Below are 15,566 nucleotides of genomic sequence, written 5' to 3' on the forward strand. Positions count from 1 at the left end.
ATGAGACTGTACTTCTGAGGCATATGAGTAAGAGAGCCAAGAGAAAGAAGTCAAGGAGAATCTGCAACAACTAAAAGGTGTATGTAACTATACCACACATAAAACATGCAGAAATATTAACGGAAGTGAATTTTACATAAATTATACCTCAATTTTTAAAAACTCACTGGAAGGAAATACACCAAAACAATAGTTATTTTGTTTGCTTTTGAGTTGTGCCATTTTTTGTTTTCATAGAAATATGTAATTTTAATCATTTTTAATTGAAATATAGTTGATTTACAATATTTCAGATGTACAGCAAAGTGATTCAATGCTACATACATATATTCTTTTTCAGATTCTTTCCCATTATAGATTTTTACAAGAGAGCTGTGCCACTTTTGAATGATAATATTGTTCCTTCACTTTTCCTATATTTTCTAAATTTTTTATAATAAACATATTGCATTTATAATATGAAACAGAAATGTTCTACTTCTACAAGAATGTGTTTATATGCCATGAGTCATGGCAAGAGGGAAGGAAGGCAAAGGGAGAAAACGCAGGGGGCTGCACAGCTGGGTAAAGGATCAACCAGAAAACTGGCAAGAACTAACACCTAGCTTTAGGTGAAGACGTAACAATACAAGACAATTAGGCAAATTTTTATACTTATCACTCAAATGAAATAAAGAAACACAGTGCACATAGTGATCAAAATACTTATTATTGAAAAAAATAAAATGGCTCGTGTAAGAATTCATCTAAAATAAATGATCACTTGTCTGCTTCCTTCCATTTATCAGTTGCACCCAGGGTTCATAAAAATGTCACTAATAAATGAAGATGTAGATGAAACAAAGCAGAGGCAGAAGAGGGAAACATTGCTAATTAAAGGCAGCAGACAATCAGAATTAACTATCTTTTCAAGGTTTAAGATGTTTTTGTTTTAGGTAAACTAAAGCTGCCTTACCAATCCCTTCTGTGTAGAAACCACGATGTTACAGGTAGAAAAGAGTTAAGCATAATGATAGTCCAAGGGGTTAAAAAAAAAGACAACTTACTTCATCATTGAGCCAGTGATAGTTCCTCAAGGTCTGGATATCTCCTCGAGTGATTCGTAATTTGAAAGCACTACTTAGGATCTCATCCTGTGGGCCATGCCCTAGAGCATTACTGATTTCCTTTTCCATGTCCTGAATTATAAAGTCCAGAGGTTGTTACTTTAATAAAGAACCATTATCAGATTCTGAAAGTCTGAGATTGAAAAAAGCTTTTCATCTCTGTAATACTTGACCCTTATGAAAAACTATCAAAGACCTACTAAATTAAAGGATAAAAAGATTTTAATTCAGGACCACAAAGCAGTCTTATTAATGGTTATAAGAAATGCCAGCCCAATTATTAGCTGCTAGAAAAAGTTATTGGGTAAAAGTGTTTGAAGTATAGTCTCAGTTATCCTACTACCATTTATTGAGCACCATGAGCCAAGCACGTACCAGATGCTTGAAGTGCATCATTGATCCCTATCTGTGGGGAAAGTACTATCACCATTATTGGTGACACCAATAATGGTAATGTCACCATTTGGTAATGTCACCATTACCATTATAGAAGAGGTAAACCTCAGAGAATTTTGGTTACATGCATATGATGATTAAAAAACAGAGCCAAGATTTGAACCAGGAAGTGTCTAACTCCTGAACTTTCTTCTCGTTTCACAACACTATAAAAGCATTTTCATACTTTCCTTAACTATCTCCTGAACCTTGATTTTAAAAAATCAAAGTAATAAAATTAGGGCATCAAAGAGATCATTCTATCCATTTCTGATGTGAACAGAATAAGCAGAAACTAGAAAACTAGGCAGCAGTCTGGCAACTGAGTCCTTATTGAATAGAGGGCATCATTTTTCTAAAGAATTACACAGATAACCATAAATTTATGCTATCAGCCTGAATCTACAAACCAACTAGAAACTTTCATCCAAATATTTTTACTTCTGCTTCCTCTACCACTATACACAATTTTGCAACCTTATGGATCTTTCTCTCCACCTGCATGCCCAATACATAAAAAGTGCTCAATAGATAATCACCTCAACAGGACATCTGCTAAGACAACAATGGAGGAGTCAAAATGTGAGCTCACTTTTAAAATGAGAATTTTTAACTACCTTCATTTCCTTGTTTTCTACAAGTTTTCACTTATTTGTTGTACAATGATCAATGAAAGGGGCATTTTAGAGAACCATAATCACTTAACAAACATTGCAATGAAGGGGAGTTCCCTGGCAGTCCAGTGGTTTGAACTCCGCACTTTCACTACCAGAGTCTCAGTTCCAACCCTGTTTGGGGAACTGGTATCCCATAGGCTGTGCAGCATGGCCAAAAATAAGTAAATAAAATAAAATGTTAAAAAGACAAAAACAAAAAAACTTCAACAAATCTCTTTGTAATGTCAAACTCATACTACATAACTCAAAATACTTTAAGCTTAGAAAAAGAATCTACAAAGAATCCATTATATTCCAAGATATGTGACAATTCTGTCCACTCACATTTGCTGAAATTAATCTAATCCCTTAGGCCACTTTTACAGATCAAGATGCTAAAGCTGAAACTCCAGTACTTTGGCCACCTCATGCAAAGAGTTGACTCATTGGAAAAGACTCTGATGCTGGGAGGGATTGGGGGCAGGAGGAGAAGGGGACGACAGAGGATGAGATGGCTGGGTGGCATCACTGACTCGATGGACGTGAGTCTGAGTGAACTCTGGGAGTTGGTGATGGACAGAGAGGCCTGGTGTGCTGCGATTCACGGGGTCGCAAAGAGTCGGACACGACTGAGCGACTGAACTGAACTGAACTGAATGATCAGTGTAGCAACCTGCCCTTGCACCTGATTTCCTTCACACATACATTCCCTAGCCTGGAGAAACTCCTCAAAACAAAACATGCACTCAAGCCTTGAATAACTAAGGTTATTTAAAAACATGCCTCTTATTTGATTAACACAAGAAACAATACCTCTGTAAGTTCAAGAAGATCATCTGTCCTTTTATCCCTCTCTTTGTTTGAGCAATTTTTTTCTTTTGTCTCAAGTATTGACATTTTCCTCCTGAGTAAGCCATTGCTTCCACTACCCAGGCGGAGTCGGGCTGACACTTCTTCAGACAGGTCGGGTTCCAGCTGAAGTCCCCTCCTCTGGTTAAAAAAAATTCCCATAGTCTACTGACATGTTTGATACTTGTACATATACATAAAACATGAAGTATAAAACAGCACCATTATTTTGAAAGAAAAGAGAATTAGTAAATCCCCAAATGAGTACAAAAAGCGTTATCTGCCTGTCCCTAAGTTTTTATAAGAGAGAATAAAAACTTCAAGACCTAAGGTTCACAACAAGACACCTCAATTATAAACCATGAAACAGAACATTCATCGTTTTCCCAGGAGGTAGCAAGAAAATTTAGAGAAGGCAATGGCAACCACTCCAGTACTCTTGCCTGGAAAACCCCATGGATGGAGGAGCCTGGTAGGCTACAGTCCATGGGGTCGCTAAGAGTCGGACACAACTGAGCAACTTCACTTTCACTTTTCACTTTCATGCACTGGAGAAGGAAATGGCAACCCACTCCAGTGTTCTTGCCTGGAGAATCCCAGGGACAGAGGAGCCTGGTGGGCTGTCGTCTATGGGGTCGCAGAGTCAGATACGACTGAAGCGCCTTAGCCACAGCAGCAGCAAGAAAATTATTTTCACTTCTCTTATCTCAATTAAAAATAATATAGTCAAAAGATATATTGAAAAACTTTAAAAAAGCAAAATATATGACCCTTAATCCTATCACTCAAAATAAACCATGGGTGGACTTCCGTGGTGATCCAGTGGTTTTAAGAATCCATCTGCCAACGCGTGGGACATGGGTTCGAATTCTGGTTCAGGTAGATCTCACATACCCCAGGGCAGCTAAGCCCCTGTGCCACAACTACTGAGCCCATGTTCCAGAGCCTGTGAGCCACAACTACTGAAGCCCAAGCACCCTAGAGCCTTGCTCAGCAACAAGAGAAGCCACCTCAATAAGAAGCCTGCACACCAGAGCACCGGAACTAGAGTAGGCCCTGCTCATTACATGTAGAGAAAGCCCACACACAGCAATGAAGACATAGCACAGCTAAAAATAAATAATAAAAATTGTATATTTAAAAAAAAAACAAAATAAAAATAAACCACTGCTATTTTTATACTAGGTAAACTTGTTCTTAGTATAAAAACAGTGGACTGGTTCAAAACTGGGAAAGGAGTATGTTAAGTCTGTATATTGTCACCCTGCTTATTTAACTTATATGCAGAGTACATGTGAAATGCTGAGCTCGATGAAGCATAAGCTGGAATCAAGTTTTTGCAGGGAAAAATATCAATAACCTCAGTTATGCAGATGACACCACCCTTATGGCAGAAAGTGAGGAGGAACTAAAGAGCCTCTTGATGAAGGTGAAAGAGCAGAGTGAAAAAGCTGGCTTAAAACTCAACATTTGTAAGAAGATTTGTAATGGTTTCAAGTAAATATGAAATCTTGAATCTGAAAAGTCCTGAACAAATATCTTCCCTAAAGATGTATGGGCTTCCCTCCCAGGTGGCACTAGTGATAAAGAACTCGCCTGCCATGCAGGAGACATAAGAGACGCAGATTCAATCCCTGAGTCCAGAAGATCCCCTGGAGAAGGGCATGACAACCCACTCCAGTATTCCTGCCTGGAGAATCCCATGAACAGAGGAGCCTGGTGGGCTACAGTATGGGGTCGCAAAGAGGCGGACAGGACTGAAGCAAATTAGTGCACACAGCACAAAGATGTACGGTTTTAAAAAAAATCCCCAAAAGAAGCCAGGCAACACAGATAAGGGCTGAGATGGAGCCAAGCTGGTCTCTCTCACAAAGGTGGCTACTGCAGAGAGATAAAAATCTGGCAACTTAGAAGAAAACCAAAGGTGTGTATCTTCAATGCTTGCTGCTTTTTCAAGCAAAATAATGGAATTAGAAATTAAAGTAACAAATATCATCTTTCTTATTTTTCATGGGCACCAAAATTTTAATGTAAGTCACGTGAAAGAAGCAAAGGCATAAAATTTAACTGAGGTTTCTACTTACACATTCATTTTCTAGTCTGATTCCAACTGTCTTTTCTGTATCAGAAATTTTCCCCTTTGAACACCTGAGGAAAAAAACTGAGAAATTACAGACTGGATGATTTTAATCTGGTACATGTTAAACTAGTTTTAGAAATAAGATTTAATAATTAGTAACAAATATTGCATTGAGTTTATATAGTCCTTTAAACCAAAAGTTAGCAAAATTTTTCTAAAAAGGATCAGCTCATAAATATCTTAGGCTTGCAGGTCTTATGGTTTCTGTCATATCATCTCAACTTTGTTGTTTTCAAGCAGCCCTACGCAGCATGTAAATGAATGAGCATGACTGTGTCCAATAAAAATGTACTTACAAACAGGTAGACCAGATTTGGTCCATGGGCCACAGTTTACCATACTCTGCTATAAATGGACCAGCATCTAAAATCCTAAGGCACACAGAACTACCTTCACTGTTCATATACTTGAGATGCTGATCACTAGATCACTAGAACTACCCACCACACTCACAGTCTTATCTCAGCAGCACTCACTGATGCCTCCCAACCCCTAATGTCTAGGAGAGAAGGGCACCCTCCCAAGCTAGGGTGGGCATCTAACACAAGAGCTACCTATATACCCACATATGCTGACTGAATGCCAGAGCTGAGGAGAGTTCACAGTTTCACAGATGTGGTTACTCTTAAATACAGTTTATAAAGTAAGAAAATAATGTCAGGGACTTTCCTTGCAGTCCAGTGGTTAAGACTCCACGCTTCCACTGAAGGGGTCACGGGTTCAATACCTGGGTGGGGAAGTAAGATCCCACAAGCCGAGCAGTGCGGCCAAAAAAAGAAAGAAAGAAAATATGTCAAAAGAGAAGTTAGAATAAACCGAACGGTGTACCTCTTTTCACTTCTCACTGAACACAGAGGTCCCCTTGTTTCAACAACTCTATCTGTGAGAATGGTAAAAAAAAAAAAAAAAAAAAAAAGTGTTTCCTTTGTTAATCAATCATATAGCTAGCATTTCACCTTACAGTCTCCAAAGTATGAAAATACTCATTTACATTGAAATGCTAAAATGGATTCCAAAGACATTAGTGTTTATACAAATTAAGTTGCTAAAAAATGCTGCATAAATCTCTTTCTCCTTTACATATAATCTTTAGTGTAAACCGGCTAACATCTGCCTATTTAGTAAGCTATCACTTAGTGTTATTTAGTGAATAGCAAGTGGAAAAAAACAAGGATATTAATATAGGAATACAACAAAACTAATTTTAGGCTCACAAAATATATGCTACAATATAGGAGCTAGGAAAAATAATCAGGAGGTTATTTTATAGATCAGCTTTAACTTGAAATAACTTTCTTACTAAATTACTAGTACTGGGTAAGTCAACAGCCTGGGGTCTGACAATGTTTTAAAGTTTGGTACACCATCTTTCAATAGTATTACATTTTTCAATTTTATATGCTTTTGAACTAAGTTCAACATATTAAGGGTATTAAGATAGGGCTAAATCTGGGAACTCACATTGCTTTGGAACAAACTGAGTTGTTTTGACTCCATGACTTTGCTCTTCCCCCCAGCCTTTGGTCTTTAATGTGTCCATCTGACTTCTTTGAGAACTTAGAAACACAAAAAGTGAAGATCAGATATAAAAGGAAAATCTATCGTAAGTATTCACTGTCTCTACCTGGCAAACTTCTCCAGACAAGAGTTACTGATTACCCTGCATTGTCAACTCACAAGAGAGAGATCACAATATAGTATCATCTGAGACCAGGATAAAAGGAGTCTGATCCTGATTCTAATATTCCAGCCAAGATACCTAACCTCCAGTTTCTCTACCATAAAACTGGATGTTTTCAATGCCCAAAGCCACCTTGACTGAAAAATCTCAGAATGATAATACCCAAGTTAAAAAATGAAAGATTTTAAATGATATACTGAAATGCATCCCAAAACAACACATTAAAAGCCGAATGACAAAACCAATAGTTCATCCTGCTGCTTCCAACAGTGGGTAGTCAAAATGGAAAAAAACAGGAACATTCTGACTGACTAAACTGAGCATTTTCTTAAAGTTCACAACCAAAGTTAAAATTTCCAAATAATCCCTTGTTATTTCTGCAATTAACAAGCTAGATAGTCTTGTGACTTTTTCAACTTATTGTTACATAATCTCTGGGATCCCCCTCTGTGTATTCTCACACCACTTACTAGAATTATCAAGTAGACCTCAATCCTGAGCTCACATAATCTTTGTCCCCTTTTTACAGAGAAATAAAAGGCCAGACATCAATTCCTTCTACCATTCTCAACTATTTGGTGGACTCAGCACATTTAAGTAACATGCAGTCTTACAAGGAACATTTCTTATGACTTGGGGTGACTTTAGTCTTATCTGTAGAGTGGAGAGTTTCCAACTATGCTAAGATCCATCCACTAAGATGCCTTAGGGACAATGTGTCTTTGGAGGCAGTGGTGGGAGGAATAAGGGGAGGTAAGGGAGGAAAAGGCAGAGGAGAAGAGGAGGAGAAAGGAAGACGGAGATTGTGAGAAATGTGTGTGTTAGGGAGGCTGAAAAAACATTCTGCTCACTGGGAATCCAACTTCAACCAATGATTTCACTTTTCTATATCAGAGTTTCATGTAACAGTTCACTTGAACAAAGGACTCTAAAGCGAACAGAAAATTATATTTTGTAAAACCACTGTTCTATATAATCCATCACTAGATACAATGTTCAAATTATAGGGCTCCTGCTTTCAGTATTAATCTCTTTTTTCAACAAGCCCTTCCCAACAATCCCCTCTCCAAATATAAGAAAAAAAGTTGTCTAGCAAAGCATTTATCTTGTTAGCTCATCTTTACCTTTGATGCGTTGAAGTTATAGGAGAAACAGAGTTTCCATGACCACCTTCTTTAAGTCGCTCCAATAACCTCTGGTATTTCTCTCTTTCTTCTTTTTGAACACCCTAAGTAAAACAAAGCATTTAGATAACTACTAGCACATCAAACCTATAATTAAATCATAAACAAAGACTAAGAGTCAAATGCAGCTTATGAATGTTTCATTCACCAGCACATTCTTTTTTTTATCTCAGTGTTCTTTTAACTCCTTTAATTTTACTTACCAATTTTATAACTTGAAAAGAGAAATCCCCCCAAAATCTGGCCTCTTTTGAAACACTGTATTAACAAACAGGAACTGTTGGTGAGCTATTCACTTCAGCCCATTTCACTCATTTATAATATCTGCTGGACCCTGATAGCATATGAGTTTTTGACAATGGAACTGGGTTAACCATAAAAAAAAACTCAGCACAAATAATCCACTTGCACATTCAGAACATTCAACTTCCAAAATGGAATTGGTCTTACCAAAGACACCAATGACCCTCTATGGCCAGATCTAACAGATACTCTTTGAGCCCTTCTGTCACTTGACCTCTCCAGCTCCTCACCTTGCCACCCTCACCTTGCCTTCCTGGACAATAAATTCTCCTGATCTCTTGAAGACTATCTTTTCAGTCTCCAGTGAAGATTATTTCTTCTTCCTGCCTTTAATTGTTGATGGTTCTGCAGATTATCTCTTCTCACACTACATTCTCTGAGTAATCTCTTCAACTCCCTTGATTTATCCAACACCAATATGCAGAAGATTCATAAATGTGTCCCTAGCCCTGTCTTCTTCTCAAAATTCCCATCATGCATATCCAGGAGTCTAAGGGATATGTCTGCTTGCATGTTTCACAAGCACTTTAAACTTTCAAAACTGAAGTCATCATCTTCCCCTAAACACCTAGGGTATCTTGGCATAAACTTATCCAAGATTGAAATCTGGGACTCAGGTTCTTCCATCTAAACTTATATCACACTTAACCAGTAAATAAGTCCTTGATAATATCACCTCGCAATATTTCTAAAATACAGCCTGTATATCCCCATATATATCTCCTCAGTTCCCGAATTCTCATCTGCTGCTGCTGCTGCGTCACTTTAGTCGTGTCCGACTCTGTGCGACCCCATAGACAGCAGCCCACCAGAAGGAGATATTAAAGCACTTTAATACCTCTCCTTAAAACCCCCTCCAGGGTTGCAGTCCATTGCTTTCGCTGCCTACATTTTTTCTGACTACATTATACAATTTAATGTATAAGCTCCTAGAGAACAGAGACAATATTTTATTCAATTTTGAATTGCTGGGACCCAAGTAAGTATTTCTTTGATGAACTAAATTAAGTGGTTGAGAAAACCATTTAGCAAATTACAATAGGTAATGGTCTAGGGGAAATGCCAGAGACAGGAATAGTTCTAAATTCTCCCAAAGTGAAGACTTCGAGAAGGAAAGGAAGATTGCTGATGAACACATCACACTAAGTGCCCTGAAAACCTAAGGAAAAAACAGACATGTACACCATTTACATTCCTTACTTAATCACAGTTATTACAGCTTATGAAAGAAACAAGTTAGAATAATTCAGGCATCTAAAACAAAGAAATCTATAATCATATCTTTTCCTAACATGATTACTTTTCCTTTCTTTTACCTGAAAACTGACTAAATTACAATATGTATAGAATATTTCTAGAAAGATACATCGAAGTATCAAACAGAAGCCAGATACAGGAGGGAGAGTGGGAAATTTACAGTCCCTGTACATCCTTTTGAATGGATCCTTATTATCTTTTGAATTTTGTACCACAGAATATATATTATTTATTGCCACCGACTCCCAGTTCCTAAAATTACTTTAGAGAGATCACGCTAAAAGGGCTTACCTCCTCCACAGTACAATGAGGACGCCTCAGACCCTTGCCACCCTCTTCAGAAATCATCTCTGTTACAACCTGCTCCTGAGGCCTCCACATTAAAGAACTCTCTGGATTGCCTTTGTTGTGGCGACGGCCACCTGGTCTTCTAGTGTAGCCTTCTGAGCTCAAAGTAAAACTGAGAAAAATAAGAAAAGAAAAAACAGTTACTCCCAAACTGCTTAAATTGCTGGAGTTTAAGCTCCAGGCCATCCTGTGATTAAGCTGTCTCAGGTTAAGCTTGCTCCTGACAACTACCATTCACAAAAATCAGATCTCTGGAGCAGAGGACACCACAGAATTCTGTGATAGAATGTCTATTAAATGTAAATGTCTACTCAAACTAAGATGAACCAGCAGGGCTGCCACATGAAAGCCTCTGCCCTCCTCCTCATGCCCAGTTTTCCAACTGCAAATCTGGCTTCAGCTCCCTATCCCACTACACGCCCTCCGCTGGTACTGCGCTTTTCCTTTAGCCATTTGGCACCGCTGCAAGTAAGTGTTGGTGTGATTGTTTAATGTCTGCAACCCACACTCAACTTTAAACTCCACGAAGACAGAGACTCCATCCTTTCACCACTGTATCCTGGTACATGAGCTAAGTCAAAAGGCACTCCATCAGTGTCTGCTGAATAGCAAACTAATGAACAATAAATTAATAAATGCTAAAGAATCAGAAGCCATGAAACCCCCACCTAGTCACTGTTGCTGGTTGACAGATCTTGCCTCTCCTGACATTACCAATAACGGAACAAACTGACATCATACCACTCCTGATATGGTATTTAACAAAGGACACAACAAGGACCTCCTTGGCAGTCCAGTGGTTAAGACACCGATCTCCCACTGCAAGGGGCGTAGGCTTGATCCCTGGTTGGGGAACTAAGATCCCACATGCTTGATAGCAGGGCCAAAAAAAAAGAAAGGACACTATATCACGTAGGCAGTATCTCTACCAAAAAAATTTGCATGATCTTAAACAAATCATGAGAAAATGTTGCTTTGTACACTTTAAAAATATTCATGCTATTACAAAGTGAGACTGAGGGGTTGTTCTAGATTAAAGGAGATCAAAGAGACATGAAAATTAAATATAATACATGATCCTGCCCTGAATTGTGGGCCAGAAAAAATCTCTGTAATAGAGAAATTTAAATAAGATTATATAATAGTATTACATCAATGTTAAATTTTCTGATTTTGGTAATCTAGGATTATATAAGTGAATGTCCTCATTCTTAGAAATAAACAGTCAAGTACTTATGATTAAAGGGGTATGAGTCTAAGATGTACTCTCAAATGAATCAGGAAAAAAACATTATGTACATATAACACAGAATGATAAAGCAAACTGGCAGAATGGTAACAACTGGTCTAGGTCAAATCTATTCACCTACAGAGTTTCAGAATACATGAAGCTAAAACTAACATAACTGGATAGGAGAAATAATCAAGTCCACAATTACAGCACAAAGCATCAACACTATATTCATCAATCATCAAAAAAGTAGACAGAAAATCAGTAAGACCTATAAACATGCAAAGTAACTGATATTTATAGAACACTCCACCAACAGTAGCACAATACACATTCTTCTCAATGCACACTGAATAACACCCAAACTAACATACTCTAGTACATAAACAAATGTTAACAAATTTATTTTTATTGTTCATATTTTGGCTGCACTGTACAGCATGCAGGATCTTAGTTTCCCAACCAGGAATTGAACCCATGCCGCCTGCAGTGGAAGTACCGAGTTTTAATCACTGGACTGCCAGGGAAGTCCCAAATGTTAAAACATTTAAGAGAACTGACATCATACTAAGTATATTCTCTGACCATATGAAATTATGCTAGAAATCAATAACAGAAAATATCTGGAAAGGCCCAAACATGTGGAAATTAAACAATTCTAAATAATCTTCTAAATAATTAAACTTTTAAACTTCTAAATAATCACAGGTTAAAGAGGAAGAGTACGAATGAAGAGTAAAATGAGGAGTATAGGCCTGCCGTTTTGTAGAATTAACTTTAATTTCAGCTTAACCAGTTTTCTTGTAATTACATTCAGATTACTGATCTTTGCAGGAATACTACAGTAGGTGATGATGTCTTGCTCAGTGCAATGTATCTGGAGGCCAAGACGTCAGTCTGCCCACAGTAGGTGATTTAAACTTTGTTCTTTTGGTTGTGGTGTCAGGCAGGTTTCTCCATCAAACTTTTACTTACTACTTCCAGCTCAACTGATGATCCCTGTATAAATCAGTTATTACTGTGATAGTTACAAGATGGTGATTTTCTAATTCCATCATTCCTTCTATCCTTAATAGTTAGCATCCAACTTAAAGGTCTTTTCCTCTCACATTATGTATTTATTTATTAACACATCTATATTCCTGTCGAATAAAGATGAAATGAATAAAATTTGATGTTTAACTGTCCCTAAATTTTGAAGCATCCTTTAATTGCTAGCACAAGATGTTCCATGATCATTTTTTACTATCTCTCCTAACAGACCCAGGTATCAAACCTGGGTCTCCCTCACTGCAGGCAGATGCTTTACCATCTGAGCCACCAGGGAAGCCTCCTAACCCTATAATTAGCCATTTATCCAAGTCCAGGGAGCCTTACTTTTTAAAGTTAGTGTCTCATTTTCAAACATGAGTGGATAGCCAGGGATTATCAGATATTTGAATAAGAAAAGGTAAGACCAAAATAAACCAAAGGAGGAATTCAAAGGAAGCAGGCAAAACAAGGAGAAGTAATTGTAAAATAATGAACAGCTTAAAAAGATAAAAGTTACTGCATCTCTTTAATAAGAACCCAATGCTTGGAGAAAGAAAAAGTCATGAGGAGTACGGAGGGGGAGGATGCTTACAAATTAAAAACTATGAAGCCAAAAATATATATATGCATATATGTATATGTATATACCATATGTATATATTTTTTAATAAAAGATTTTTTTAAAAAGGGCAAGGATAACAACTAAAGAGAATATATAGAAAAATTATATCAATCCAGGAGGTCCAATATCCAAGCAACAGAAATTCTAGAAAGTGAGAATATAAAAAGGAGAAGAATTACTAATAAAATAATAATAGTTCATTGCATACATGATTTCTGCACTGTTCTGTATGCTTATTATTCTTCAAAAAAAGTTTATGAGTGACAATTCTTTTTAAAAGGTTTTCAAGGGAATTCCCTGACAGTCCAGTGATTAAGATGCCGTGCTTTCACTGTCGAGGGCCCGGGTTTGATCCCTGGTTGGGGAACTAAGGTCCCACAAGCTGCACAGCATGCCCACAAATAAAAATTAAAATAATTAAAAAAAAAAAGTTTTTCAAAATTATATAAGCATATGATACAGTAGAAAAGAGTAACCTGTACTTGAGTACAAGTCTCTCATCAGCTATATGATTATTTGGCAAGTTACTAACCACAAAGTACTTATTTACTAAGATTACACAATAGAATAAAAGCGAAAATGCCCAGCGAGAATGAGCACTTAAAAATTACCAAGTTTCCATTTACAGAAGGGCAGAATTAACACTTACCCTAAGGAAGGCAGGACTCTGCGTGGCTGATCTCGAGTTACTGTCACTCTGATCTTTGGATAGTCACTTATTCCATTAGGAGATTTATTACCTATTTTTAAAAACCATTTGCAATTGTAAAAGAAAAACACAAAGAAACCTGTGAACAGTATGCATTAGAAAAGAAAATCCAAAGCAGTCTATACAGTAGAACTAAATTTTTTTTTCAAATTCTGTTATTATCTAGCACAAATTCTGTAAAAGTTAAAGGAAAAGCAATAGCATTTAATCTGTCTTTGCTCTCAGGTAGGCAGTAATAATTCACAGGAAAGCTTTACTAGTTTTGCTTGCTGGGGCTAACAACAGGCATGAGGAATTCAATGATTATAAACTCTTTGTAATCTAGTCAAATTGAGTAAATTTTTTAAATTGTTTCTTCTTCTCAAGATAACAGAAGTATTTTTAAATGAAAATCTGCTATGTTACTACATTTACCAGAAGTTTCCAATACCTGTGCGATGGTCACTATACTTCAGCCACATTTTCTGCTGGAGCTACTACAGGGCCTTGGAGTGCAAAGAGATTAGAGCTGAACTTGTTTAAGTCAGTAGCAGCAAAACTTAAACTGACCTGCATTCATTTGTTTGTAAAGCCTGACTTGAATCTGTGTTCAATCCTGTGGGGTTTTGTGTGTGTGCTTAATGGCTCAGTCATGTCTGACTCTTTGTGACCCCACGGACTGTAGCCCGCTGGGCTTCTCTGTCCATGAGGATTCACCAGGCAAGAACACTGGAGTGGGTTGCCATGCCCTCCTCCAGGGGATCTTCCCAACCCAGGGATCCAACCCAGATGTCCCGCATTGTAGGCGGAGTTGTTGGGATTCTTTAAATATTAAATAAACAAAGAAAAAAGAAAAAGAAAAAATTCCCAAAAACATCTCCAAGCGTTTCAGATTAGAGACTGTGGATTTCTTTACAAAAGAAATCTGCTCTAGGAATACCTGTGCTTCTCTCAATAGGCTCTGCATACCCACAGAAACATAGTGCTAGTATTCAGACACAAGGTTAATCTGGTATCTCCTCTATATGTCAATTTTCTGAATGCACAATTTCTCTATAAGCTTTTTCCCTCTTTCTTTCAAACTGTTCAAGCCTATCTGTGTAGCACAGATCACAGTCATCTTCAGGACTCTGTCTTCCTATTTTTTCCTGTCAGAGCATTTTATATCATATATAAAATAATTACAATTCAGTTTGGGGGTCTCAGGATGATACAGAGATTCCTAATCCACAAAACTATGAGAACTGGGAACCTCAGGTTACTCCCCAACCAGATGATGTCCCTCAAAGGCAAGGTTTTATTATTTTGCTATTTTATTGTTGTTTTGTTACTTTGCTATTAAAGTTTTACTATTGTTATTTTGTTACTAAAGGTTTTATTATTTTGTTATTCCTGATAATTTAGCAGAGTGCCTAACATAAAGTAAGTGCTCAGGTAACATTGTTTTTTGTATTTTTTTTTCTTTTTAATGAATAAGCCCTGATCTAAGTCACATTAAAGACACTGATAAAGCAAATAGGAATCATAACAGTAAATTCAAAGACAATACTAAAGGAAAGCTATTGGCTTTTTAGAATGGTAGAGACTATGTCTATGCTCTCATCCAAAGCCAAATCAGTGTTTTCCTTTCATATTCCCAAAACTCAGAGAAAAGAAGTGGGAGGAGGAAGGGGAAACAGAAATATTTTTGACCACCTCACCCAGTTTTAGCATGTTGTTCCAGGATCCAGAACTGGTCAGTTCAGAAGATGAAGAGTTTGAAAACACCTTGAAATCAAAAAGAATCACCTCTGTAATAACTCTTAGAATTTAAATGTTTTAATATGAAAAAAAAAATCACTCTGCTGGTAATGATTTAGTTACCTCACAGAAGAAATTTCATCAATTATACCAAAAGTTTAATTTGTGAAGACTCACAAAATGACATAAAAAGTAACAACTGAAGATTCTTCACACATACTTAAATGAAAAAGCAGATGTAGAGTTGACCCTTGGTCAACAGAGTCTGAACTGTGTGGATACAATTAAATGCGG

General features: G+C 37.2%; 1 protein-coding gene across 4 annotated transcripts in view; it reads right to left on the minus strand.

Annotated features, from left to right (window-relative positions):
* SENP2 (SUMO specific peptidase 2) overlaps nt 1–15,566 on the minus strand; it is a 35,232-nt gene that overhangs the window by 13,240 nt on the left and 6,426 nt on the right. For 3 of the 4 annotated variants that reach the window (XM_025287103.2, XM_044943912.1, XM_025287119.2), the window contains 9 exons: nt 15,233–15,299; nt 13,494–13,584; nt 9,903–10,071; nt 7,992–8,095; nt 6,648–6,742; nt 5,856–5,913; nt 5,131–5,194; nt 3,011–3,187; nt 1,047–1,178 (listed from right to left, as the gene is read on the minus strand). In XM_025287103.2, coding sequence (XP_025142888.1) covers nt 1,047–1,178; nt 3,011–3,187; nt 5,131–5,194; nt 5,856–5,913; nt 6,648–6,742; nt 7,992–8,095; nt 9,903–10,071; nt 13,494–13,584; nt 15,233–15,299 — 957 coding nt within the window. Of the gene's footprint in view, nt 1–1,046; nt 1,179–3,010; nt 3,188–5,130; nt 5,195–5,855; nt 5,914–6,014; nt 6,067–6,647; nt 6,743–7,991; nt 8,096–9,902; nt 10,072–13,493; nt 13,585–15,232; nt 15,300–15,566 lie in introns of all 4 variants that reach the window. The other variant, XM_006071085.3, reaches the window with a different exon arrangement.

This window comes from Bubalus bubalis, chromosome 1 (genome assembly GCF_019923935.1).
Source record: "Bubalus bubalis isolate 160015118507 breed Murrah chromosome 1, NDDB_SH_1, whole genome shotgun sequence".
Classification (NCBI taxonomy): Eukaryota; Metazoa; Chordata; class Mammalia; order Artiodactyla; family Bovidae; genus Bubalus; species Bubalus bubalis.